General features: G+C 71.2%; 1 protein-coding gene across 1 annotated transcript in view; it reads right to left on the reverse strand.

The window, feature by feature from the left end:
* SBNO2 (strawberry notch homolog 2) overlaps window positions 1-24,006 on the reverse strand; it is a 37,721-nt gene that overhangs the window by 11,717 nt on the left and 1,998 nt on the right. The window contains 4 exon segments of the mRNA XM_051840285.2: window positions 438-599; window positions 9,381-9,492; window positions 9,686-9,759; window positions 12,242-12,439. Of these exon segments, the coding sequence (XP_051696245.2) occupies window positions 438-599; window positions 9,381-9,492; window positions 9,686-9,759; window positions 12,242-12,334 (441 nt within the window). The 5' untranslated portion in view covers window positions 12,335-12,439.

A 24,006-nucleotide genomic window follows, 5' to 3' on the forward strand; every position in this document is an offset into this window, starting at 1 on the left:
TGTCCACTGCAGGCCGTCCGGGCTCCGGGCGCCTCTTGCCTCCCTGCTGGCCGCAAGCCCCCACCTCACCCACCTGTGCCGAGGGCCTGCGTCTACCGGTGCCCACGGAGGGCCGGCACGTGCCCTGCTCCAGGCACGTCCAACACAGCTCACAGGGCCCGGTAGTGGCCCTGCCTCCCCACCGGATGCCACCACCAGAAACGGGCCGGAGTCTGGCCCCGGCCGCCCACGTCCTGCAGGAGGAACCCTCTGGACAGGCGCACGGCCAGCACTAGCCCAGGGCCCAGCAGGCTGACAGCCACCTGGCCTGCGGACGCCTGTGTGCTTCCACGGGACAGGGCCCACACAGCCCCGGCACAGCCCCGGCCCCCACCCACGCCGTGCCGGGAGCAGGCCCGGAGAGAACCAGCATCCAGTCGGCTTCTGGGCGCACTGACCTTGTCCTGCGCAGACGAGGGGGTGCTCACGTCCCAGATGGTGGGCACCTGGCTGAGGCTGTCCACCGACAGGAAGTCAGGGGTGTCGGCGATGTCCGACAGGGAGTCCACGGACGAGGAGAAGATGGAGGCGTTGGAGAGGTCCTCGAGGTACGAGGGGTCCTGGAAGACAGGCCAGGTGGCCGGAGTCCACACCCACAGGCAGCACCACACAGCCAGGAGCAGGGCCAGGCTGCCCCACGGAGGGACCCGGGAGAGACGCGGACACAGAGGCCACGCCACGTGGCCAGGACGGGGGAAGCTCGGGGTCCCTGCGCCCGGGGACAGGGCTGCTGTTGGGTGACGGCCGCAAGACTCAATGCACTAAGCCCAGTGAGCCGGGCACCCTCAAGTGAGGACCACACAGCACAGCCACATCTCAGGAATGTTCTAGAAAGGGATAGGGAGCCCGGAGTGAGACGCCAGGCCCCAGGGCCACGTGCTGCGGGGCTGGGGGCGGAGGTCCCTGCCTGCGCCCGACTCCTTTCAAACACGAGGCACAGCTGCGGCAGCTGCTGTCTCCCCAGCCCGTCACCCCCACCAGAGACCCCCGAGGCAGCCCTGGGCTGCGGGTGGCCATGATGGCCTGTCTTGCAGGGACCTGAGCCCTGGCCAGGCCCCCCATCTGCTACACCAGATCGCCAGACCCCGTCCTGAGCCCTGAGCGCAGGGAGTGTCTTCCTGACACGGGGGGTCAGTGCCCCGTTCCCTGGGGCAGCAGGAAGGCGCCCCCTGCCCCCCACCTCAGCCTGGGCTTCGCTGGGGGACACAAGGCCCTTGGTCAGCAGGCCCTGGAGACCCCCAGCGGCTCCAGTCTCCCAGGCTAAGCCACCCTTGGGACTACCTGGGGCTGGGGAGAGGGCCTGAGGGGCCCCCAGCCCCCTTGCCTGGAGAGGCAGCCGAGGGCACCTGGTGCGAACCAGCACAGGCCCCGGAGAGTCCTGAGGACAGCACCCGGCCCAGCTGCCCTGCCCCCTTCTGCGCTCACAGTTGGTGGGAGGGAGCCCCAGTCCCCAGAGAGGAGGCAGGCCTGGGGCCGCGGGAGGGCGGGCATGGGACCAGGCAGCGAGGGTGGATGCCCCACAGGGCCAGGAAGCCAGGACGGTCACATCGCAGCGGCCCCACCTTGGGCCACCTCCCCAGCTCGACAGTGGGGTGACGATGCCGTGAGGGGAGGGAGGCCGCCACACAGAGCCCCTGCTTCCCGGGCCTGGCACGGCGTCTCCCCCGACCTGGGAGCACCAGGCACCCCAACCAGACGCGGCGCCCAGGGCCCACAGCTCCACGGTCTCCCTCCCCAGGCCTCCTGCCCCGTCCGGCATGAGCCGGCCTAGGGGCACCCTGCAGAAGCAATGCCACAGTCCACAGGGGCCCGAAGCAGGCCGGCCACAGCGTGGACACTGTGTGGGGAGGCGTGTCCACTCCCAGCTGGCAACAAAGGCACAGGCAATGAGGGACGTTATCAGTGGGGGCAGGGTCTAGGCCCCCCTGCAGATCTGAAACCCTAAAACCGCCCACAAAGCCAGCTCGGCGGTGCCCCTCCCACCCATGCACCCCAGTGGTGCAGGCTGCTCCTGCCACACTGGCCTCCCCCTTCGTGGGGGTGGGGGGGCTCCCAGGGACCCTCGTCCAGCCCCGTCGTAGGTGGGTGGCTGTCGTGGGGGTGGGGGGGGCTGCCAGGGGCCCCTCGTCCAGCCACGTTGTAAGTGGGTGGCTCAGTCGTGGGGGTGGCGGGGCTGCCAGGGGCCCCTCGTCCAGCCCTGTCGTGGGTGGGTGGCTGTTGTGGGGGTGGAGGGGCTCCCAGGGACCCTCGTCCAGCCCTGTCGTGGGTGGGTGGCTGTTGTGGGGGTGGAGGGGCTGCCGGGGCCCCTCGTCCAGCCTGTCGTAGGTGGGTGGCTGTCGTGGGGGTGGGGGGGCTCCCGGGGACCCCTCGTCCAGCCCTGTCATAGGTGGGTGGCTGTCGTGGGGGTGGGGGGGCTGCCAGGGGCCCCTCATCCAGCCCTGTCGTGGGTGGGTGGCTGTCGTGGGGGTGGGGGGGCTCCCAGGGGCCCCTCGTCCAGCCCTGTCGTGGGTGGGTGGCTGTCGTGGGGGTGGAGGGGCTGCAGGGGCCCCTCGTCCAGCCTGTCGTAGGTGGGTGGCTCAGTCGTGGGGGTGGTGACAGCAGATACCTCCCCAGGACACGTCAGGACTTCACTCCCGGCAGCCACCAGCTGAACTCCAAGACGTTCCCCACCCCAGACAGCCACCCCAACCTCTGTTCCCCAGGCAGCGTCACTGCCCAGGCGGGGGCCCCGACCCCGCTGCACCCCCACCTGCAGGCCGCTTCCCAGGCTGTGGGAGGGCAGGGTACCTCCCCCCTCCAGCCTCCCGGGGCGGTGGACACACCCCCTCCTGGCCCGGACGCTGACCCGAGACCCCAGAAGTTCGGGCTCCTGGGGACCCCACCTGGCCTCCTGCCCTCCCCGGCGCCCCACAGGGGCTGAGCAGCCCCCACCGCCTGGCTGGGACTCGGGCAGAACCCCCCGCTGGGCTGGCGGCTGCCAAGCCCCCTCCCCCGCGCCACCCCAGCTCCCCGGGACGGGACGGTCGCTCCCCATGGCAAGTTCCCAAAGCTGTCTTGGGACATCCCGGACGCACGCCGGCTGCCAGAGGAGAGCGGGCCGGGGCGGCCGGGGGTCGGTTACCTGGTCGAGAGCCGCGGGCTGCAGCCAGAACTGCAGCTGGGACATGGTGGAGGCGCGTGGCGGCCGCGCCGGCATCAGCGGGCGGCGGGCGCGGCGCTCGGCCGGGGCTGCATTTGCATGTCGGTTTAGTCACCGCGCCTCGCCTCGCGCCTGCTTCCTCTAAGGCCGGGGCTCACTTTCAGGAAGTGATGCCTGCCTGGTAAGTCAGGGCGATTCCTGGCAGGCAGGACAATTACCGTACGGGGCGGAATCCAGCCACAGACGGCTGTCAACAGCGGCGGCGGGCGGGCGCGCCCGCGGGCACGCAGCGCGGGCACAGGGCTGAGGGGGCGCGCGCCCCCGGCCCTGGGGCCTCTGCGGGCTGGGGCGGGGCGGGGCCAACCCAGGCCCCTCCACGGGGCGCCCCCCGCAGGCCAGGCTGGGCCCCACCTGCTGCCTCCCTCCCCAGCCAGGCAGCGCAGGACGGGGCAGAGCCGTGTGCGGAGCCTGCTGTGGCACCACCGTCCCCCCCCCAGCCCGCCCGGCCCTGCCAGGGGAGATCCCACCCTGCAGCTTCGTCTGAAGGAGGGGAGGGGACACAGGCCGGGGGGAGCCAATCGTCACCCCAGACACCTGAGGGTCCGCGCTGGCCCCGCAGAGCGGGGAGCGGAGGGCCAGCGTGACCACCGGGAAGCCAGGGAGGACAAGGGCGGCCCGGGCCCCGCTGCCGGGGACGTTGTCAGACCAACAGCCAGGGAGCCCAGAGCGGGAGACGTGAGTCAAGGCCAGGTGTGTGGGGGTGCAGGGGTGTAGCCTGCAGAGCCGGCCTCCCACATGGGCGCTGGTTCGCATCCCGGCCGCTCCACTTCCCACCCAGCTCCTGCTAATGCACCTGGGAGAGCAGCGGTGATGGCCCGAGTGCCGGGCCCCTGCACCCATGGGGAGACTGGATGGAGCCCCCGGCTCCCGGCTTCAGCCTGGCCCAGCCCTGGCTGCTGTGGCCATCTGGGGTGGGAACCAGCAGATGGAAGCTCTCTGTCTCTTCCTCTCTCTCTGTGACCTCTTGAAAACAAGGCGGCACGGGGCCCTCCCCGGCGCACAAGTGCTGGGGGGGGTGGTGAGCAGGGCTGGTGGGAGCTGACGCGCAGACGCCAGCCCGGCCGCTCCCCTCCTGCCATGCACCTCTGCACAGCGCTCGTCCACTCTCCGCCAAGACAGCCCCAGGGTCCAGCAGCAGGTGGGCGGGCACAGGGAGCAGCACGCGGCAGGAGCAGGGCCGGGGCTCTGACACGGCTACGGCATGGACGGCCCTGAGGGCGCCACGGCCAAGGAGACAGACACAGAGGCCTCCCGCGTGTGCTCCACGGATGGACACGACCAGGACAGGGCTCACGGGGACGGGAGGGCTGGGGAGGCTGGAGCTGACTGGACACGGCCAGGAGAGGGGCTCTCGGGGACGGGAGGGCTGGAGCTGACTGAACACGGCCAGGACAGGGGCTCTCGGGGACGGGAGGGCTGGGGAGGCTGGAGCTGACTGGACAGGGCCAGGACAGGGGCTCTCGGGGACGGGAGGGCTGGGGAGGCTGGAGCTGACTGGACACGGCCAGGACAGGGCTTACAGGGACGGGAGGGCTGGGGAGGCTGGAGCTGACTGGACAGGGCCAGGAGAGGGGCTCTCGGGGACGGGAGGGCTGGAGCTGACTGGACAGGGCCAGGACAGGGGCTCTCGGGGACGGGAGGGCTGGAGCTGACTGGACACGGCCAGGACAGGGGCTCTCGGGGACGGGAGGGCTGGGGAGGCCGGAGCTGACTGGACACGGGGACGAGCTTTCTTTTGGGGTGAGAAGGTTCTGGGTCCAGGGTAGCGGTGGCCGCCGGGCTCTGGAAGGCTTCAGACAGGGTCACTTCTAAGGTATCTGTGCGTTTTGTCTCCCTTCCAGAAAGAACGAGGGGCAGGCGCGCGGCTCAGGCCGCTGGCTGGGGGGCCCGCATCCCACACCAGACCCCGCACCACAGTGCCTGGCCCAGTCCCGGCCTCTCCACTTCCGATCCAGAGCCCCGCTAACCCTGGGGTGAAGGACGATGGCCCGGGTGCCTGGGCCCTGCCCGGTGGGAGACCCCGAGCGCCTGGCCGGGCCTGGCCTGCCTCCTGCAGGCATTGGTGGAGGACCAGCAGGCGCGAGCTCTCGCTGGGATACAGTCGGGGGTGGGGGAGCAGGAGAGGAGACGGACAGAGGGCTCTCGCTGTCCCTGGCTCCAGAGGTCCAGATGGCGCCCAGGGAGCAGGCCCAGGGCTGGGGTGGTCTGCCCAGGGAGGCTGCCGGACGGCCCCCCTCGGCCTGGGAGCACCTCTCCCCCCGCGGCCCCCCAGCACTGCAGGCGGCACAGGGCGCAGTGGCCCCGGAGCAGCTCTGTCCTGGGCTCAGGGCTGAGGACGGGGCTGCCGGCCCCCGCCCCTGGGTGCGGCCCAGCGGGCAGCGTTCGCAGGGCTGAGGCCAGCAGGCAGGCGGGGCGTGAGGCTAGGCAGGGCCTGGGGGGGCTGGGGGCACGGGAGCCCCTGACGGCTGTGGGTGCCCTCACGCCCGCCTCCCTGGCCTCCTGCCTGCCGTCCTCCCTCACTGACCGCCCTCCCCGTGACACCGTGGGTCGGGTGGGTACCTGCGCCAGTGCAGGCGTTGCTTCCATGCCCAGGGAGGGGTAAGGGTGGGGGAGACCCCCGGGACCCCGGCCCCACCCCCGCCTCACTGACACCTCGGGGCTGGGCTGGAGTCTGCGCTCCCTCCTGCCCGTCACGGGCGCCGCAGTGCGGCTGGGCCTCACCCCGCGGGAGTCCTGCGTGGGGCGGCCGGCCCGGCCCCGAGCCCAGGCCTGGGGCAGAGGGGCTTCCTGTAAGAAGAGAGCGCTCTCCCGCGCCGCCCGTGCCGGTAACTGGGGGGAGCCGGGCGAGACCTCTGACCCTGCGGAGACCCAGCTGAGGGTCGATGTGCAGCCCTGCCGCAGGCCACGAGGCTGCCCGGCGCTTTCCTGGGCTGTGAGCTCAGCCCGGCTTCCCAGAAGCCCCGGGCTGGCAGGCAGCGCTGTTCCCGGACACGCTCCCCGAGGCGCTCACTCCTGGGGGACGTGCGGTGGGCGCCCTGTTCTGCCGACCGGCGGGGGAGGCCCCACGGAGAGGCCAGTGGCCACACCCAGCGCCACGGCCCTCGGGACAGCCCAGGGGCCGAGGCCAGGAGGGGCCCAGGGCGTGAGGTGCTCAGGCGAGCCCAGAGGGCACGCCCGGAGCCGCTCTGCAGGGCTGTTCCCTGCAGGGCGGGAGCCGCGGGCACGGGAAGACGACCAGACAGGCACAGGCAGGTGGGCCGGGGTGCCAGCAGCACCAGGCCCAGGAGAGCCCGGGGGGCCCCGCGAGGGCTCAGCCACGGCTGGAGGCACAGGTGCAGAGGGCCTGCGGGTGCACCACCGACAGCGTGGCCACCCTCACCCATGGACCTGCAGCCCCACACCCCGAGGTCCCACCCACCTGCACCCATACACACCCCCGGGGCCCCACCCACCTGCACCCACACACACCCCAGGTCCCACCCACCTGCACCCACACACGGCACCCCTGCACCTGCACCCACACCCCTGCATCCACACACACCCCTGCACCTGCATCCACACTACACCCCTGCACCTGCAGTCACACACCCCTGCACCTGCATCCACACACCCCTGCACCTGCAGCCACACTACACCCCTGCACCTGCATCCACACTACATCCCTGCACCTGCATCCACACACCTGCATCCACGCTACACCCCTGCACCTGCACCCACACCCCTGCATCCACGCTACACCCCTGCACCTGCATCCACACACCTGCATCCACGCTACACCCCTGCACCTGCATCCACACACACCTGTACTTACACCTGCATCCATACACCCCTGCAGCTCCACACTACACCCCTCACACCTGCACCCCTCACACCTGCACCCCTCACACTGTACCCCACGGCTCTGAGACCCCACCGGGCCTGCCCTCCAGGCTCAGGCTGTCCGAGGTCACTGAGCAGGGCGTCCAAGCTGAGCACTTCCCGCAGGCCCGGGCAGCACGCCGGGACCACCCCCGGGGGCAGGCCTCGCGCACTCAGAAGCCCCGAAGGCCCAGGCGGGCGGATGAGGCAGAGCAGGTCACACACACCTGCCCAGCCCCTGACGTGGCCACGCAGCAAACACACATCTCTGCACCCGCACCTGCTGGCCACACGGAGGCCCCGATGCTGAGCACGAGGGCCGGGGCCGCAGAGTTCCGACCTGGCCGCAGAGTTCCGACCTGGCCATAGGGAGGAGGAGGGAGGGAGCAGCCCACTCAGCTCCCGTCGCCGGCGGAACGCGATGCCGGACACGCCCGCTGCCCCTCTGCGAGGAGGGGGCCCTGCACAGCCTCCCACGGAGGGACCGGGCGGCGCGCCGATGCTGCAGGTCAAAACTCAGCACGCCGGCCGTGGACGCTACACGGCCCGAGCCGGGCACAGCGTCACCGCTGCCCCACCGAGGTGCTGCCCGGGGAGCACCCCTGCCCGCCCCATGGAGGCGGCGCGGGGGAGTCTGGGGGTCCCCAGCTTCTCTAGAACATTCAGGCGTGCGGACGGCCTCACAGAGCTCCCGGAGCCCTGTGCCAGGCGTGGGGCCGCGGAGCGGGGACCCCATTGACCCGGCGCTCCTGGGAGCAGTGTCCTCTCCCCGGAGCCCTGTCCCAGGCGTGGGGCCACGGAGCGGGGACCCCACTTGACCCGGCGCTCCTGGGAGCAGTGTCCTCTCCCCGGAGCCCTGTGTCTCCAGAAAGCAAGCAGCTGCCCGCAACTGGCCGCTCCGGGGTCCTGCGCCCCGGGGCCCTGAAGGGCTCAAGTGCAGAAGCCGGGGAGGGCTGACGGCAGCCAGGGCGGCCAGCACCAAGGCCAGGAGCGCCCACCCTCGCACTGCAGGGACCCCGGGGAGCTGCCCCACCCAGCTGGGCAGCTCTGCTCTCTCCCGTGGGTGGCAGGGCCACACGGGCCGGCCCCTGTCTCGTTCCGCTCCGGCCGCCAGGAAGCGGCTCCGGTGGTCGCCAGCTGGCGTGCTGTAGCCTGCGGCTGCCTACCCAGCTCTAGGTTTGCCTGCCCGACTCCTCCCGAGCCCTCCGGCAGCACTAGCGCACGCATGGTTCCCCTTCCTGCCGTCAGACAACGCCTCCTCTGTGCCCGATGCCAGCGCCAGGTGCGGCAGGGCTGGCGGGGGGAGCCGGCCCCGGCATTCCCAGCTCCTGGCTGCTCCCTGGCTCCCGGCCCCTTCCTCCATGGTCCAGGCCAGCGGCTCGGCCTCCTCTAGCGTCTCCCCGACGCGGCCCCTCCTGCCCCGCTCGGGACGCTGGGGTGACCAGGAGCCTGCGTGAAGTCCACAGGCTCTGGGACGAGGCGGGCACAGCTCTGGGGCTACCGCCGTGCCGGCCGCCAGTGTCACACATCTGGGCCGGCCAGGACACGGCCGTGAAAGCCTCTCACGCCAGGCTCAGGTCAGGACTCTGCTGGCTCCAAGAAGCAGGAGCCCCAGGGCTGAGGCTGCCAGCAACGCCCACCCGCCTCCCCGACCCGCCACACCCGGCCCACTGCCCTGAGGGGCAGGCGCAGCAGGCGCTCGGCCGCACACATGTCAGCGGAGCTGTGGTGGGACCCAGGGCAGACGGGGCCCCGAACACATCACAGGGAGGGGGAGACAGGCAGGGACAGAGGAGGGCGAGCTGGGGGCAGTGGCGGGGTGGGGGGCCAGCAGCTCTGACGTCCACCCCACCTAGGCGACGGCAGACACGGGAGGGGTCACGGAGCTGAGCGGCCCCCGGGGTCCCAGACCACCCTCTCCCTGCCTTCTGCTTTGCCCAGGGACATCGACACTCCCACCGTCTGGGCACACGGGGAGGGTGACCCTGGGCGCCTGCTCTTCCTGTGTTGCCACAGGTCCTCGTACTGACCCGAGGTCAGGGCAGGGGCGTGGGCAGGCCTCCGACGCCCCCCACCCCCAGCCAGGGACTCTAGGGCCGGCTGGGGCTCGCTCTTCGCAGCTGGTGGCCCGGGGGCCCGGGCCCCAGTGACCCACAAAGCACCAGCCATGCGCCTTGCCCACGGCCTCCCACAAACCCCAGGGCCTGCGGCCCAGCCAAGGTCGCTGGGTCCCGGGGTGGGCAGCAGGGCCTGCGGACCCCACCGCACGCCCGGCCTCTCCTACCTGAGGGAAGTCGCTGCTCTCTGGCAGGAGGCTGGAGGCGGAGGCCACGGGGGCATAGCTGGTGTCCGGGCAGGGCTGGCCGCCGAGGAAGGGGGCGGTGCTTGTGAACTGGCTGGGGGCGGGAGGGGAGGGGGTGACGGGGCTGACGGGGAGCGGGACCCGCTGCCCAGGGCTGCCCTCCAGGGCCCAGGATGGGCACTCGGCAGCCACGGGCCGCGACAGCCCAACGTGGCCCCTCCAGGGTTCCCGCACGGCGGGCGCAGCGCTGCCCTCCTCGCCCGCCCCCCCCAGGCCTGCCCACTCACTGGCTCTCGCTGGCGTAGGCTGGGAACGGCGCCTGCGGGCAGGGGCTCCACCAGGGGGAGTGCAGCGCGGGGCTCTGGAACAGGGGGCGGGCGTGAGGCGGGCGCAGGGGCCGGGGCTCCCCTGGGGCTGTGAGCAGTGCCAGGCCTCAGTCTCCCCGTCGGCACCGCGATGGGCTCAGGACAGGGCCGGGAGCTGGCGGGGGGGGGGGGGGGCCAGCGCCAGCCGGCCGCCCCAGGCCCCTGGAGAGCCTGGGAGGCCAGACTGCCCGGCCCGCCTGGGCCCAGGGCCAGTGTGCAGGGGTGAGGCGGCGAGGGCAGGGCCACGCGAGGGAGACCCGGGTGAGGCCCACCTCACTCCCGGGTGGGCCGTGGGCTCTTCTGGCCAGGACGGGTGGCAGTCCAGTGTCTCCTCCCAGCTGGGGGGCCCAGCGCTCCTCACAGGGCTGGGTGGGCAGCTGGGACCACGAGTCCAGGGTCCACAGGGGCCTGAGGTCTCCGTGCCTCCCTGCGGCCCCGCACTGGGACCTGACGGGCCCACGGGCACGGGCGTCCCCGGGAGAGGCTGCCCTGGCCAGATGCGCCTCCCCGGTGCCCTGGCAAAGGCCGGCGCCCCCGCCGGGGGGCACAGTGCAGGGCACGGCAGGCCCAGAGGGGCAAGCTCAGGGAGCAGTCGGGCGGGCCTGGGCTCGGACACCTCGTGCCCCGGCAGACGGAGCGCACTCGGCGGCGGGGCCTGCCTTTCCGCCACTCTCGCGGGGAGCCCGGGGTCCCTGGGAGAGGCCGAGGGCTCATCCCGGCACCAGGCGGCCTCCCCACGGCCCTGCGGCGGCTTCACGGGGACGGCCAGCCCCGGGGGCCCCAGCAGGCCACAGCCAGGCCCATCTGGGCTGGGAGCTGCCGGGGGCCCGGCCTCCCGAGTCCGAGTGTGGGGGTGGCACGAGTGGCCTCCGGGCTTCCTGCTCCAGGGCCCACAGCAGGGATCCTCTGTGGAAGCTTCCAGAAGGAAGCGGGGCCGCCCCGGACACTGGTCTAGCGTCCATCTACCACCCCCCCCGGCCCGCAGAGGGACAAGAAAACGCCAGGGCCACGTGGCGCATCCAGAATGTCCCACAGAACTCGGGCAGCGGGCTCGGGGCCCACAGGGGACAAAGGCCACGGAGGCCACGGGGCTGCGGGGCTCAGGCTGTGGCCAGGCCGGGCCTGGGGCTGCCCTCACGGAGCTCCCCGGCCAAGAGGGACCGGACAGTCCTGGCTTGCCTACCCAGCTCCCCAGCTGTGGCTGTGCTGGGGCTGCCGGTCAGGGACACCTCAGACCCACGGCACAGCCGGCCCGCCAGAACCCTCCCGGAACCGGAATCTGCCGGCGGCAGCGAGCAGGCCGACTCCACCTTCACGGGGCAGGTTCTGGTGTGAGACTGGCCCAGAGACGGCACCTGATCCCGGCCAGGCGCGCAGAGCTGGCCCTGGGGGTCTTCCACCTGGGGTCGCAGGGCCCCCTCTCCGGGGGCTCCCTGGCCACGTCCCCGCGTGTGGCCAGTGGGCAGCCCCCTCACGACAGCCCAACCCTGCAGACCAAGGGACCCCTCCTCCCTTGTGCGGATCGCCAAGGCGGCTCAGAGCCAAGCCGGCATCAAACCGCACCTCGTGCAGCAGGGTCCTCAGCCCCCAGGTCCCTGTCCGGCCGCCACAGCTGCCCAGGCACAGCAGGGGTCCCGGCGGGTGGTCGGCTTCCTGGGCGCCACCACCAGCTGCCCCAGGACGCAGCCGTCCACAGCTGAGCCGCGGCCCCCACGGGGCCCCCTCCTCGCTCTGGACTGAGGCACAGCCTCGGCCCCCCAGCGCTGCCCGGCACCCCCGGGCCCCACTGTGGGTGTTCCTCCCCACGGCGGCAGGCGCTGCAGGCTCACTGAGGAAAGCGGGTTCCGGACCTGCGGGCCGCCTGCGACGTGACAGTCTGACTGTGTGCAACTATTCCCAGCGGCCGAAGGCGACCCTCAGAGGTGACCGCACGGCTGCACCGTGGCCCACCAGGACCGGGGCTCGGAGCTGCAGAGCCAGGCAGACACGCGTGGTCGCCACCCGGGGAGGCCAGGCTGAGAAGGCTACAGCCCACGTGACCCCAACCCTGCGACATCTGGGAAGGGCAAAACTGCCGTCGGCAAATGACCCGAGGCCACCCGGGCGGGGCCCAGGGGTCCGCGGCCGTGACCCTGAGCGGCCGGGCGGCCAGGGGCACGCAGCTCTGCTCGCCGAGCACTGGCCTCGTGGGAAAAGGCTGCGCAAGAAACGAGCTCCCCCGAACTGAAGCCCCGTGAAGTCAAGGTTAAAGACGACTTGGGGCCCGCCCACTCGGGCTCCCACACCTCCCCCCGAGGCCAGGACCTCGGGAAGAACCTGCACAGCCAGCGACGGAGCTGGGGGTCCCCTCAGGGAGTCGTCCCGGAAGGTGGGGCCTGAGGACCCCCTTCAGTCAGACAGCAGCCTCTGCAGGGCCCGGAGGCCGGCACCCCGGCAGGGGCGGGGAAGGCCGAGGCCGAGGCCCTGGGCGGGGCTCACCTGCAGGGGTGGTGGGCTGTAGAGGATGCTGCCCGCAGGCGGGGGCTCATGCTGAGGGTACTCCCCGTCCATGGCCGGCCCCACGGCCAGCATCGGGTGGCTCTGGCCAGGCGCCAGGCACGGGGGTCCGGGCCCCGGGGCGCAGGCCGTCTATCTGGGCTTCTCACTCCACGCTGGCTCTGGTGGCGGCATCCTGTCCTGTGGAGAGAGGCGGCGCCCTGAGACCACGCCCCCGCCCCGCCCTCACAAGCCGACCCCAGGGGGCACTGTCACCTGTGCAGGCCCCGGCCCGTGACCTCACAACCAGTCCTCAAGGCTGTGGAGGAAGACACCCGTCCGGGCCGGGGCTGCACCGGGGCAGGGCCTCCCGGGGCCACCGGAGCCGCGCCGACCCCACGCTCCGGCACCTGCGGACCCCCGAGGGCCCGGGCCCCAGGCCGCGTGGGCAGCCGGCCCAGGGCGTTAATCACTGGGGAAGGCAGGAAGGGGAGGTGCGGCTGCCACTCCCGGCCCGGCCCCGAAGTGAGGAAATCCTCGGGACTTCCAGTAATCGCCGTCGCCTCGCGCAGGCGGCTTGTGCAATCCGTGGGGGAGGGGGCGCTCCCTCCCCCCAGTGCCGGGGCAGGGGGAGCGCGGGACGGGGACCCAGGCCCCCGCATCGCTTCCTGCTCCTACCCCACACCGGGACCCCTCGGGGGCCTGGCTGACCTGCACGGCCCCCTCCCAGGCTCCCACGGGCCAGGGCCCGGCAACAGCCTCTCCACCGAGACTGGGGCCGGGAGGGCAGGGTCGGCAGGGCCAGGCCGGCGGACGGCCATGGGGGGCCTCGGTACTCCCAGCCTGCTTTGCTCACCCGGGAACAAAGGAGCCGCCCACAGCCACTGTTCCCAGCCCCCCGAAGGGCTCTGCCGGGACCATGCCCTGGGCCCCGCTCTACAGGGCCGACCCTCCCCACGCACAGGGCTCTGAGTCCACCGGGACGGGCACGTCACGCTGCGGGCCCCACTCACCCCTCCCTCCCGGAACCCCAGCCCCCTCCCCCACAGCCCCCGAGCCCCTTGGACGCCTTCTCCAGGGGCAGCCGGCAGCCGTGGGGAGCTCAGGTTCCCACATGGCCCGCAGGGAGCACCTCGGGAGGGGCTGGGCTGGGGGGTCTGTGCTGGGCTCCGGGAGGCCTCTGACCAACCAGGGCGTTCAGGGCTGGAGGGGCAGCGACGTGGCCGTGTGACAGGGTCGTGTGACAAACCCAAGATCGGAACAGAGGCAGGAGGCTCGCACCGCGTGTGCGGCCGTGACCTGGCGGCCTGGGCGACGGTGACAGCGGGTGACTGTGAGCCGGCCAAGCCCGGCCACACAAAACACGGACACGAAACGCCACGGCGAGGCGGGCCAGTGCGCACTGAGAGGAGTGGACACACTCGCGGGGCCACTACGTGCAGGACAGGGGCGCGGCCGGCACAGGGCTGGCACCACGCTCACACGTGCAGGACAGGAGTGCAGCTGGCACAGGGCCGGCACCACGCTCACGCGTGCAGGACAGGGGCGCGGCCGGCACAGGGCCGGCACCACGCTCACACGTGGACAGGGGCGTGGCCGGCACAGGGCCGGCACCACGCTCACACGTGGACAGGGGCGCGGCCGGCACAGGGCCGGCACCACGCTCACGCGTGCAGGACAGGGGCGCGGCCGGCACAGGGCCGGCACCACGCTCACGCTCAGGGGGCCGCAGGCACGAAAGGCCACCCCGCGTGGGGCTCCCGCGGTAGGGGACATCCGGCACAGCGAATCCACAGAAAGCCGTGGATTTGTGGCTGCGGGGGGGGGTGCTTCTGTGCCTGCTGCCCCCCTCACGCCGCAGGGGCCACCCTCCCCAGGAACCAGCCCTGCTCTCCCCAGCACCTCGCGCTCCCTGCTGCCCCGGGTGCCCTGGGGGTCCCACGGCCCCCCAACCCCCACTGCTCGCGAGGCTGTCACTCAGCCCCAGGCCCCTCCTCTCACAGGAGAATGCCCCTCCCCCAGGAAGGCCTGTGGCAGCTGGGGAGAGCAGGGGTGTGCAGGGCTGCTCCCTCGCACACACACTCACTCTGACACACACACACTCTGACACACATACACACCCGCTCATCTGACACACACACACACACACGAGCGCACATGGGTACTCCCTCTGACACACACACACTCACTCTGACACACATACACATGAGCACACACCCGCACATCTTACACACACACGAGTGCACACTCACACACACACATACACACACTCTTACACACACACGAGTGCACACCTGCTCATCTCACACACACTGACACACACAGAAGCACACACACGAGCGTACTCTCGCACACTCACACACACGAGCGCACACCCACTTGTCTTGCACACACACTGACACACACAGAAGCACACACATAAACACAAGCACACACTCGCTCATCTCGCACACTCACACACACGAGCACACACCCACTTGTCTCGCACACTGACACACACGGAAGCACACACACGAGCACACTCTCGCACACCCTGACACTCAGTCGCCGTGGGTGCCAGTGGCCGCAGAGATGTGATCTCCCTTGGAATGACGCCTTCAAGCGTGTCACCGTTAGAGACAAAGACGACGGAACTGGTGGCCCGACAGGGTCCTGGGCGGCGTCAGGAGGCCCTGCGTCCAGACACGCCCCCAGCAGGCCACGTCCACGGCGGCTGCCCACGGGGTGCCGCTCCGGGGAGATGCGCCACGCCCTCCTTAGTGGCCACACCTGCGTGTCTCTCCCAGGACGCGGAGACCCAAAGGGCACGTTCAGAAGCACAAGGCCGCTGCACCCTCCAGACCCCGCCCCAGAGCACCTGCCACGGCCCCTCCCCGCCCCGCCGACACTGGCAAACACGGAGACTGAGGCCCGGGACGTGACGGGGACACAGGGACAGTGCAGCCCTCACAGAGCCTCTGCACCGGGGACCAGGTACCCCTGCCGCACCGTGAGGCAGCCCCAGCCCTACGTGCCACAGGCCGCGACCTCGAGGCCGTGACCGTGACCCACTGGACTCCGCGCACGGACTGCAGGGCTCAGACGGCCTGAGCACGTGGCCCAGGGCCCCAGCCGGGCGGAGGGGCTGCGGATTTCACAAGGCTCGGCTGATGTGGGGCAGACAGTCCCAGGGAATCTGGACGCCTGGCTGGGCCCCGGCTTGGCCAGCCAGGGCTGTCTGGTGGGGAAAGGGCACCCTGGCCCCTTGCCCCCATGGCCCGTCCCATGGAGACAGAGCCCCGCCACCCCCCCCAGGCCCGTCCCATGGAGACAGCCCCACCACCACCCCCCCCGGCCCGTCCCATGGACACAGAGCCCCGCCACCCCCCCCAGGCCCGTCCCATGGAGACAGCCCCGCCACCCCCCCAGGCCCGTCCCATGGAGACAGAGCCCCGCCACCCCCCCCAGGCCCGTCCCATGGAGACAGCCCCACCACCACCCCCCCCGGCCCGTCCCATGGACACAGAGCCCCGCCACCCCCCCCAGGCCCGTCCCATGGAGACAGCCCCGCCACCCCCCCAGGCCCGTCCCATGGAGACAGAGCCCCGCCACCCCCCCCAGGCCCGTCCCATGGAGACAGCCCCGCCACCCCCCCCCCAGGCCCGTCCCATGGAGACAGCCCCGCCACCCCCCCCCCAGGCCCGTCCCATGGAGACAGAGCCCCGCCACCCCCCCCAGGCCCGTCCCATGGAGAGAGCCCCACCACCCCCCCAGGCCCGTCCCATGGAGACAGAGCCCCGCCACCCCCCCCAGGCCCACCCCATGGAGACAGAGCCCCGCCACCCCCAGGCCCGGCTCCAGGAGCCCTGCTCAGCATGGCCGTGGCTTCACGGAGGCCTCGGGTGGGTGCTGAGTGGGTCAGTCCCAGCAAGACACCAGCCGGGGACATCATGGATAAAGGGGTTCGTTCCCCCAGAGCCACAAGTGGGAGACGTCGGTGGGACACGCGGGGAGGGGACTTGACATCAGGAAATGCCGCCCTCCTGGTGCCGACCCCGGGGACCCTGGGAGCCCTCCCCACCGCAGGGGCCACTGCGTCCAGCCAGGCCTTGCGCGCCCTCCCTGCTGTCAGTGCCCGAGCCAGCTCACATCTGGCCTGGCCTGAGGCTGACCAACCCCTCGCCGGGGTCCCTGCTGCCCCCGACTGCCCCTGCCCCGTGGGAGGGCAGCCCCCCCCCCCCAGCCACGCTTGTTCCCTCCAGGCCTCCGGGGCGTCTGCTCGGGGCTGTGCTTGCGGAGCAGGGGGCAGGTGGACTCCAGGGCCCTTCAGAGGGGTGGGGGGTTGGGCATGCTGTATAAGATTTGTTTGTTTGTTTGAAAGGCAGAGAAACGGAGAGAGGAGGAGAGAAAGAGTTTCCACCTGCTGGCTCACTCCCCAGATGGCCACACGGCCGGGGATGAGCCAGGCTGAAGCCAGGAGCCAGGAGCTCCATCGGGGTCTCCCACGTGGGTGCAGGGGCCAGGCACTTGGGCCATCCTCCACTGCTCTCCCAGGCCACCGCAGGGAGCTGGATGGGAAGTGGAGCAGCCGGGACTCGAGCCCGTGCCCACGTGGACGCCAGCACCGCAGGCAGCGGCTGTACCCGCTACACTGTAACACTGCCCCCCCCCCCCCCGACTGCTGATTTACCAAAACACAACCAGACACACGTACACGCACACGCGGGCACAAAGACAACCGGGACAGACACCTTCCGGCCACCAAGTGCGAGTCCCAGCGTTTTCTCAAGATGCTGCCACCGTGGGGGAACGGACACAGGGACGCGCTCTGAGAATCTAACAGCAGCCCGTGTCTGCCAGCGCGACTCGGACCCACACGGCGGGTGTGCCCGTGCACGGCTGACGGCTGGGGGGCTCACACTGGGGGGGCTCACACTGGGGGGGCTCACACTGGGGGCACACTCTGGGGGGCTCACACTGGGGGGCACACACTGGGGGGGCTCACACTGGGGGGGCTCACACTGGGGGCACACTCTGGGGGGCTCACACTGGGGGGCACACACTGGGGGGGCTCACACTGGGGGGGCTCACACTGGGGGCACACTCTGGGGGGCTCACACTGGGGGGCACACACTGGGGGGGCTCACACTGGGGGGGCTCACACTGGGGGGCTCACACTGAGGGGTACACACTGAGGGGGGCTCACACTGGGGGGCTCACACTGGGGGGGCTCACACTGAGGGGGGCACACTGAGGGAGGCTCACACTGGGGAGCACACACTGAGGGAGGCTCACACTGGGGGGCTCACACTGGGGGGCTCACACTGGGGGGCTCACACTGGGGGGCTCACACTGAGGGGGGCACACACTGGGGGGGCTCACACTGGGGGCTCACACTGGGGGGCACACACTGGGGGGCTCACACTGGGGGGGCACACTGAGGGGGGCTCACACTGAGGGGGGCTCACACTGAGGGGGGCACACACTGGGGGGGTTCACACTGAGGGGGGCACACACTGAGGGGGGCACACACTGGGGGGGTTCACACTGAGGGGGGCTCACACTGGGGGGCTCACACTGGGGGGCTCACACTGAGGGGGGCACACACTGGGGGGGCTCACACTGGGGGCTCACACTGGGGGGCACACACTGGGGGGCTCACACTGGGGGGGCACACTGAGGGGGGCTCACACTGAGGGGCTCACACTGGGGCGGCTTACACTGAGGGGGGCTCACACTGAGGGGCTCACACTGGGGGGGCTCACACTGAGGGGCTCACACTGAGGGGGGCTCACACTGAGGGGGGCTCACACTGGGGGCTCACACTGAGGGGCTCACACTGGGGGGCATACACTGGGGGGCTCACACTGGGGGGGGCACACTGAGGGGGGCTCACACTGGGGGGGCTCACACTGGGGGGCACACACTGGGGGGGCTCACACTGGGGGCTCACACTGGGGGGGGCACACTGAGGGAGGCTCACACTGGGGAGCACACACTGAGGGAGGCTCACACTGGGGGGCTCACACTGGGGGCTCACACTGGGGGGCTCACACTGGGGGCTCACACTGAGGGGGGCACACACTGGGGGGGCTCACACTGGGGGGCTCACACTGGGGAGCACACACTGGGGGGCTCACACTGGGGGGCTCACACTGGGGGGCTCACACTGAGGGGGGCACACACTGAGGGGGGCACACACTGAGGGAGGCTCACACTGGGGGGCTCACACTGGGGGCTCACACTGGGGGGCTCACACTGGGGGCACACACTGGGGGGCTCACACTGGGGGGGGCACACTGAGGGGGGCTCACACTGAGGGGCACACACTGAGGCGGCTTACACTGAGGGAGGCTCACACTGGGGGGCTCACACTGGGGGCTCACACTGCGGGGGGCAGCAGGGCTGTGGTGCCTGAGGGGCTGCTCGTCTCCTGGAGCACTAGAGCTCAGGTCCTACAAGAGCACCACCGGGGCCGGCGCTGGCGCAGCGGGTGACGCTGCTGCCTGCAGGGTCGCATCCCCTAGGGGCGCGGGTTCGAGTCCTGGCTGCTCCACTTCCCAGCCAGCTCCCTGCTGTGGCCTGGGAGAGCAGTGGACGATGGCCCAGGTCCTGGGCCCTGCACCCGCGTGGGGGACCCTGGTGCAGCCCTGGCCATTGCGGGCATTTGGGGAGTGAACCAGGTGGACGGAAGATCTCTCTCTCTCCGACTGCCTTTCACATAAATAAGTAAATATTTAAAAAAGGAAAACCTCCAAAAGCAATGAAAGTAAAAGCCCCCTCCACAGCCCTGGGAGGCAGAGCCCCCCCCCCCCCCAGGGCCTGGGCAGGCCCAGCTGAGCCCGCCCCCTGCAAGAGACAAAGTTCTCTGCCTAAATATTCGCTGAATGAACCCACCGGAGGTGACCGAGGTGGGCGGGGCCCAGGTGACCAAGGTGGACGGGGCCCAGGACCCGCCCACGGCAGGAGCCTGGGGAAGTGCTGGCCGGGCAGGACCCGGTGCACACCAGGGTCTCCCGCCCTGCCGTGGTCACGTATCCGCGCCCTGGCAAGGCCGGCCACAGGCAGCCTCACCACACGCCAGCCCACCGCACCACCTGAACCCAGCGCCCCCGGTGCCCGGGCTCCTGGCTCGGCCTCCGCCTCCCAGCCGGCCCTGGGACGGGCACCTCAGAACCCAGGGAACCGGGCCCCCTCCGGACCCACACACGAGACTGCGGCCAGGCCTTGCTGAGGGCACCTCGGAGCTGGTCACGCCAACCCACAGGCTGGACGCCGCCCGGAGCCGAGCGCCAAGCACGCGTGCTTCCTCCCCAGGGCCTCTCTGGCCCCCGCTGCCTGCCCCACCTCTTACGGCAGTTAGGAGAGGTCCCTCCCAACCTCCTCCCCGGGGCCAGGGAGCAGTGACGGAGACCACAGCCCAGGGCAGCTCCCCGGCCCGGTGGTGGAGGCCACGGCCTGGTTTGGGTCCTGGCTCCTCCGCTTGATCCAGCTTCCTGCAACGCGCCTAGGAAGGCAGTGGGTGATGGCTCGAGTTCTCGGGTCTCTGCTACCCTCGTGGGAGACCCACACAGAATTCCTGGGCCCTGGCTTCAGCCCGACCCAGTCCTGGCCGTCGTGGGTGTATGGGGAGCGGATCCCCACAGCCAAGATCTCTGTGTCTCTCTGCCTTTCGAATAAAATGAAAATAGCATTTTAAGTCCTGTGTCTGGATGACGTCCCAGAGAGCTCCCACGGTGGTGGGATTGGGGTGGGGGTGGACCGGCTCCAGCACGGCCCCCGGCACAGCCCCCGGCCCTGGGAGCCCCGGCACACGGCGCCTGCCGAGGGTGGTGACCCTGGGCTCTGTGGAGGTCCCAGGAGGCGCCAGAGGGCAGCGGCTCAGATGCCAAGGACAGGCAGCCCCGCTCGTGCCCCGGGCAGGCGCCGTGACAATCTCACAGGGGCTGGGCCAGAGGCCCTCGGCCTCCTTTCAGACAAACAAGGTCGCCTGAGAGGCGTGCGGCCGGCGGGGTGGGGTCTGTCTCGAATTCCCAGTTCCGCTCCTCAGCCCAAGGCCTCTGAGGCGAAAGGGGGTGCTACTGCCCCAGCCGACCTGCAGGCCCCCGCGGCTGCTGTCCCCCGACCAGGCCAAGTTCAGCCTGGGGCAGCTGTTGGCGCACAGGTGCACACATCAGGGAGGGGATGCAGGCCAGTGGCACCGGGAAAACCGCTCCCGAGACGACCGTGAGGCCCAGCGCACAGTGAGACCCACGTTCATGGGCGTGGGCGCCGGCAGACGCAGCTCGGGACCCCCGCATCCCACAGGGCACTGCCTGGGCCTGAGCCCCCCACGTCTGACCCCGCTTCCTGGCAACGGGTGTCCTGGAGGCAGCGGGGTCGGCTCAAGTACTCAGGTCCCTGCCACGCCCACCCGGCTCTGGCCTGGCCAGCCCTGGCTGCTGTGGGCAAGCAGGAGAGAACCAGCGGATACAATGTATCTCTCTTTATCGCTCCGCTTTTCAAACACCAAATAAAGATAAACAGAAGAAAAGCAAACACGCAGAGAAGGCGCCCTGCAAGCCGGTCCTGTTCACAGCCCGCACGCACGGCCTCCAAAGGCAGGGGACGGCGCCCAGCGCCCAGGGACGGCCCGGACCCCCGTCCACCCCAGCCGTGCGAGGCACGGCCTGCGCCTCCCCCACCGTGAGGGCCCTCAGGGAGCAGAGCCCTGCAGCCTCCATGGTCACAGGGGGACCCTGGGCCCCAGACCCACCTATGGGGCAGAGCTGGGAGGGGGCTCAAGGGACTTGCACCCCCCCCCCCCGTGCAGTCTCCTGCCACCTCACGCTGCCAGGGGCCGTAACCTGCGCCCACGAGGCCAGGCCAGGCCAGCACCCCGTGGCGGCCAGGCACACCCTCCGGGCTTGCTCACCCGGACGCCTCACCCTCATCTGTGGTCACTCATTACAGGGGCATCGAGGGGCGGGCAGCTTGACGCCCACTGTATCTGGGTCTCATCCCCGCTCTGGCTCCTGGTCCAGCTTGCTGCCAACGTGCACCCTGCGAGGCCTTGGCCTCGGGTCCCTGCACCCCCCTGGACGGAGCCCCTGGCTCGCGGCCACTGGGGGCTGGTGGGGAGGGGCCCAGCAGGTGGGAGCTCTGCCTCTCAGAACAGACAGAAAACCGGGCCTTTTGCCAGCCGAGACAGCGGCCACCTCTGGCCCCAGAGCGCCTTCTCCTGACGGCTCGGCCGATCCCCGCCCTCTGCGGCCCGCGCTCCCGGGCACAGCTGGCCAGCCGGCCTCTGGGCCCGGCCCTCAGAGACCGGAGCAGGACAGCAGCTCTGCTGCCCCACCCCGCCTCGCTGTCCTCGGGTGCCCTCCACAGTCTTCACGCCAGGGACGTCGCGAGGGACCCCGGTCTGAGCCCGGAGAGCACCCGTGTCAGACGAGGAAGAAGCCCCAGAGCCGACCAGCTAGAGGCGGTCAATCACACAAGGGGCCGGCTGTGGTGCCGCGGACACAGCCTCCGCCCGCAGCGCGGCAACCACACGGGCCCTGGTTTGAGTCCTGGCTGCTCCTCTTCCGATCCAGCTCCCTGCCTGTTTGCCCGGGAAAGTGGAGAGGACGGCCCACGAGCCTGGGGGGCACACACTGAGGGGGTGTGCTCCTAGCTCCTGGGTTCCGCCTGGCCCAGCCCTGGCCGCTGCGGCCGTTTGGGGAATGAACCCGCGGACAGAGGGTCTTTCTCTCTGCCTCACCCGCTCTAACTCTCAAATCAATCCAGACAGACCTGGGGCCACGAGACGGCGCCCTGAGCTGGCCATGCCTGCCCTGCAGACCCAGGGGGGTGGGGGGAGGGAGAGGCGGAGCCTGAGTGCTCCCTCCACCCTGAGAGGTGATGGCGACTCCCAGCTCAGCCCTCTGCAGGCGCTCAGGCCGGCCGGGGGTCTCAGCCACAGGGGCTCAGCCCTGCGTCCTCGGCACACCTTCCCCCCGGGCACCCAGGGACACTGCAGCTGACCTCCCGGCCCAGGGCCCCACGGGAACCCCGCTGCTGAGCAGACCTCCCCTGTATGGCCCCACATCCCCAGGGCCCACCCCAGAGCCACAGAGGCCACAGCCCAGAGCCACGGGGGCCACAGCCACAGAGCCCCATGGCCACAGAGCCCCACCGCCAGGCCATGGGCGCTCACAGCCACAGCCATCGATGACCAGCCAGCAGCATGGACAGGTGCACTCTGTTGAGGCACCGAAGCCCCACCCCCGCCCCAGGCCACGCCCCCTGCAGAGGGGTGGACGTAGCCCCCCAGGCCCCGGAGCAGCAGGCCGTGGGGGCTTCCAGACGGGGACGTGGCCCCGGTTTCGACTGCCTGGTTTTCCAGGAGGAGCCTCAGGCCTGGGCTTGGGGTGGCAGCCCACAGTGGCCCCCAAGCCCCCCTGTGCCTGGCCGACCCCCAACACCGTCCCTCGCAGCCCCCAGCACCCCCGGCTCCCGACGGGTCGGTCAGTCCAAGGCCTGATGTAACACCACAAAGGCTCCCGGCCAGCTCCCCGGCACCCAGGACGGCAACAGTGGCTCCCTCTCTCACCCTGCCCAGGCCAGGCCAACAACCCCCACCCCACCCCACCACCTCCCAGCTCCGGAGCGGCCTGGAGCCGCTGGGATAAGCACACCCCTCCCCCGTGACCCTCCGCGTCCCCTCACATGACACGGAGGGGCCGCGGTGAGGGGGTGTGCGCCTGACCTGCTGGACCCACAGCCTGGCTGCAGCGGGCACAGGGGCCCTGGGGCGGCAGCCAGCGTCCAAGGCGGCCAGGCCGGGAAAGTGGCTGTCCAGGGGCAAGCCCCGCCTCAGTTTACCTGCCACGCACAGGGAGAAGCCCAGCAGTGGGACGAGGTGCCAGCCCAGCGACAGCGAGACAGCTCCCCAGACCCCGCGTCCCGGGCCCGTGGCCTTTGGCCTGGGAAGCGCGGCTGGGCTGCTCCCGGGGTCTGGAACCCAGCACTTTCGAAACCGCGTCCGTCCCGGGCCTGTGGCCTTTGGCCCCAGGAAGCGCGGCTGGCTTGCTCCCGGGGTCTGGAACCCAGCACTTTCGAAACCGCGTCCGTCCCGGGGCCGGGGCCAGAGCCAGGGCTGCCGGTTTCAGTTTCACTTCGCAGAGCCGTCCTGCGGGCCAGAGTCCGCGCGGCGGTCCCTCACCCAGCAGCCGGCCAGCACGGCAGACACGGCCACGCCCCGCCCAGCACACAGGTGCCCCACCTGCTGACCCCCGCGGGAGCCCAGCCAGCAGGAGGCGGCCCCAGCAGCCCCCAGGAGGAGGCGGGAGGCGGCTGCGGGCCAGGCCTCGGGCTCCTGGCAGAGCTGCCGCCGCTCCAGCTGGCCGGTCACCCCCTCCGGCGCCACTGGAGGCACAGGCCGGGCCCCACGGAGGAGCCGCCACACCGCGGCCGCCCCAGGGCCCCTCCAGGCCCCCAGCCCCCGCTCGCCATCCCAACAGCCCAAGGCAGCTCCCTGAGGTGCCGGGCAGGGCAGAGCTGGACTCCCAGGACGCCGGGCTGGGACCGGCCCCCGGAGCCCCTGGTGTGGCCGGCTCGCCCCGTGGGGTGCCCTCATCCCCAGCGCCTGCCCGAGCCACTTCCTGTCCCCAAGGACTTGCCTGTTCTGGGCGGCTCCTATCACAGGGGCTCCCGCTGCTCCCGGACACCAGCCCAGCGCTCGAACCCTGGTCGCCTGCACAGCCCCCGGCTGGGGCTGATCCCTCCCCTGAGTCCTGGGGCCAGACCACTCCTCCTGGGGGGGCGCT

Source organism: Oryctolagus cuniculus, chromosome 16 (genome assembly GCF_964237555.1).
Source record: "Oryctolagus cuniculus chromosome 16, mOryCun1.1, whole genome shotgun sequence".
Classification (NCBI taxonomy): Eukaryota; Metazoa; Chordata; class Mammalia; order Lagomorpha; family Leporidae; genus Oryctolagus; species Oryctolagus cuniculus.